Here is a 420-nt window from a genome sequence, read left to right on the forward strand (position 1 = left end):
CTGAGGCAGGGGCTGTGGCTGAGAAAGGACCAGGACCCCTTCCTGGCACCTCCTGGGGCTGAGGTGGGTGGGGACCGGGTCCCGAGTATCCCTTCCTTTTCCTGTCTACCCCTCCCTACAGGTAAAGAAGCCCCTCGATGAAGAGCAGCAAGCCACGCAGATCCAGGCCTGGTGGCGGGGCACCCTGGTGCGCCGGACGCTGCTGCACGCCGCGCTCTGCGCCTCCATCATCCAGCGCTGGTGGAGGCAGGTGCTGCGGGAGCTGCCATTGTTGAAGCAGAAGAGGCAGCTGGAGGCCTACACTCAGCAGACGTGGGCGGCGGTCAAGCTGCAGTCCTGGTTCCGCATGTGGCGCGTCCGCCTCCGTTACCTCCGCCTGCTGCAGGCCACCCGCATCATCCAGCTGTACTGGCGCTACCA

At 65.7% G+C, this 420-nt stretch overlaps 1 protein-coding gene across 1 annotated transcript; it reads left to right on the forward strand.

Annotated features, from left to right (window-relative positions):
• Positions 1–121: 121 nt before the first annotated feature.
• Positions 122–413, forward strand: LOC102249852 (IQ domain-containing protein F5-like; the record flags this gene model as incomplete). Its single annotated transcript, XM_005852778.1, has 1 exon — positions 122–413. A coding segment is annotated over one exon (292 nt), but the record flags the coding sequence as incomplete, so codon positions are not given.
• Positions 414–420: the final 7 nt, after the last annotated feature.

Source organism: Myotis brandtii, unplaced genomic scaffold (assembly GCF_000412655.1).
Source record: "Myotis brandtii unplaced genomic scaffold, ASM41265v1 C40796653, whole genome shotgun sequence".
In the NCBI taxonomy this organism is placed as follows: Eukaryota; Metazoa; Chordata; class Mammalia; order Chiroptera; family Vespertilionidae; genus Myotis; species Myotis brandtii.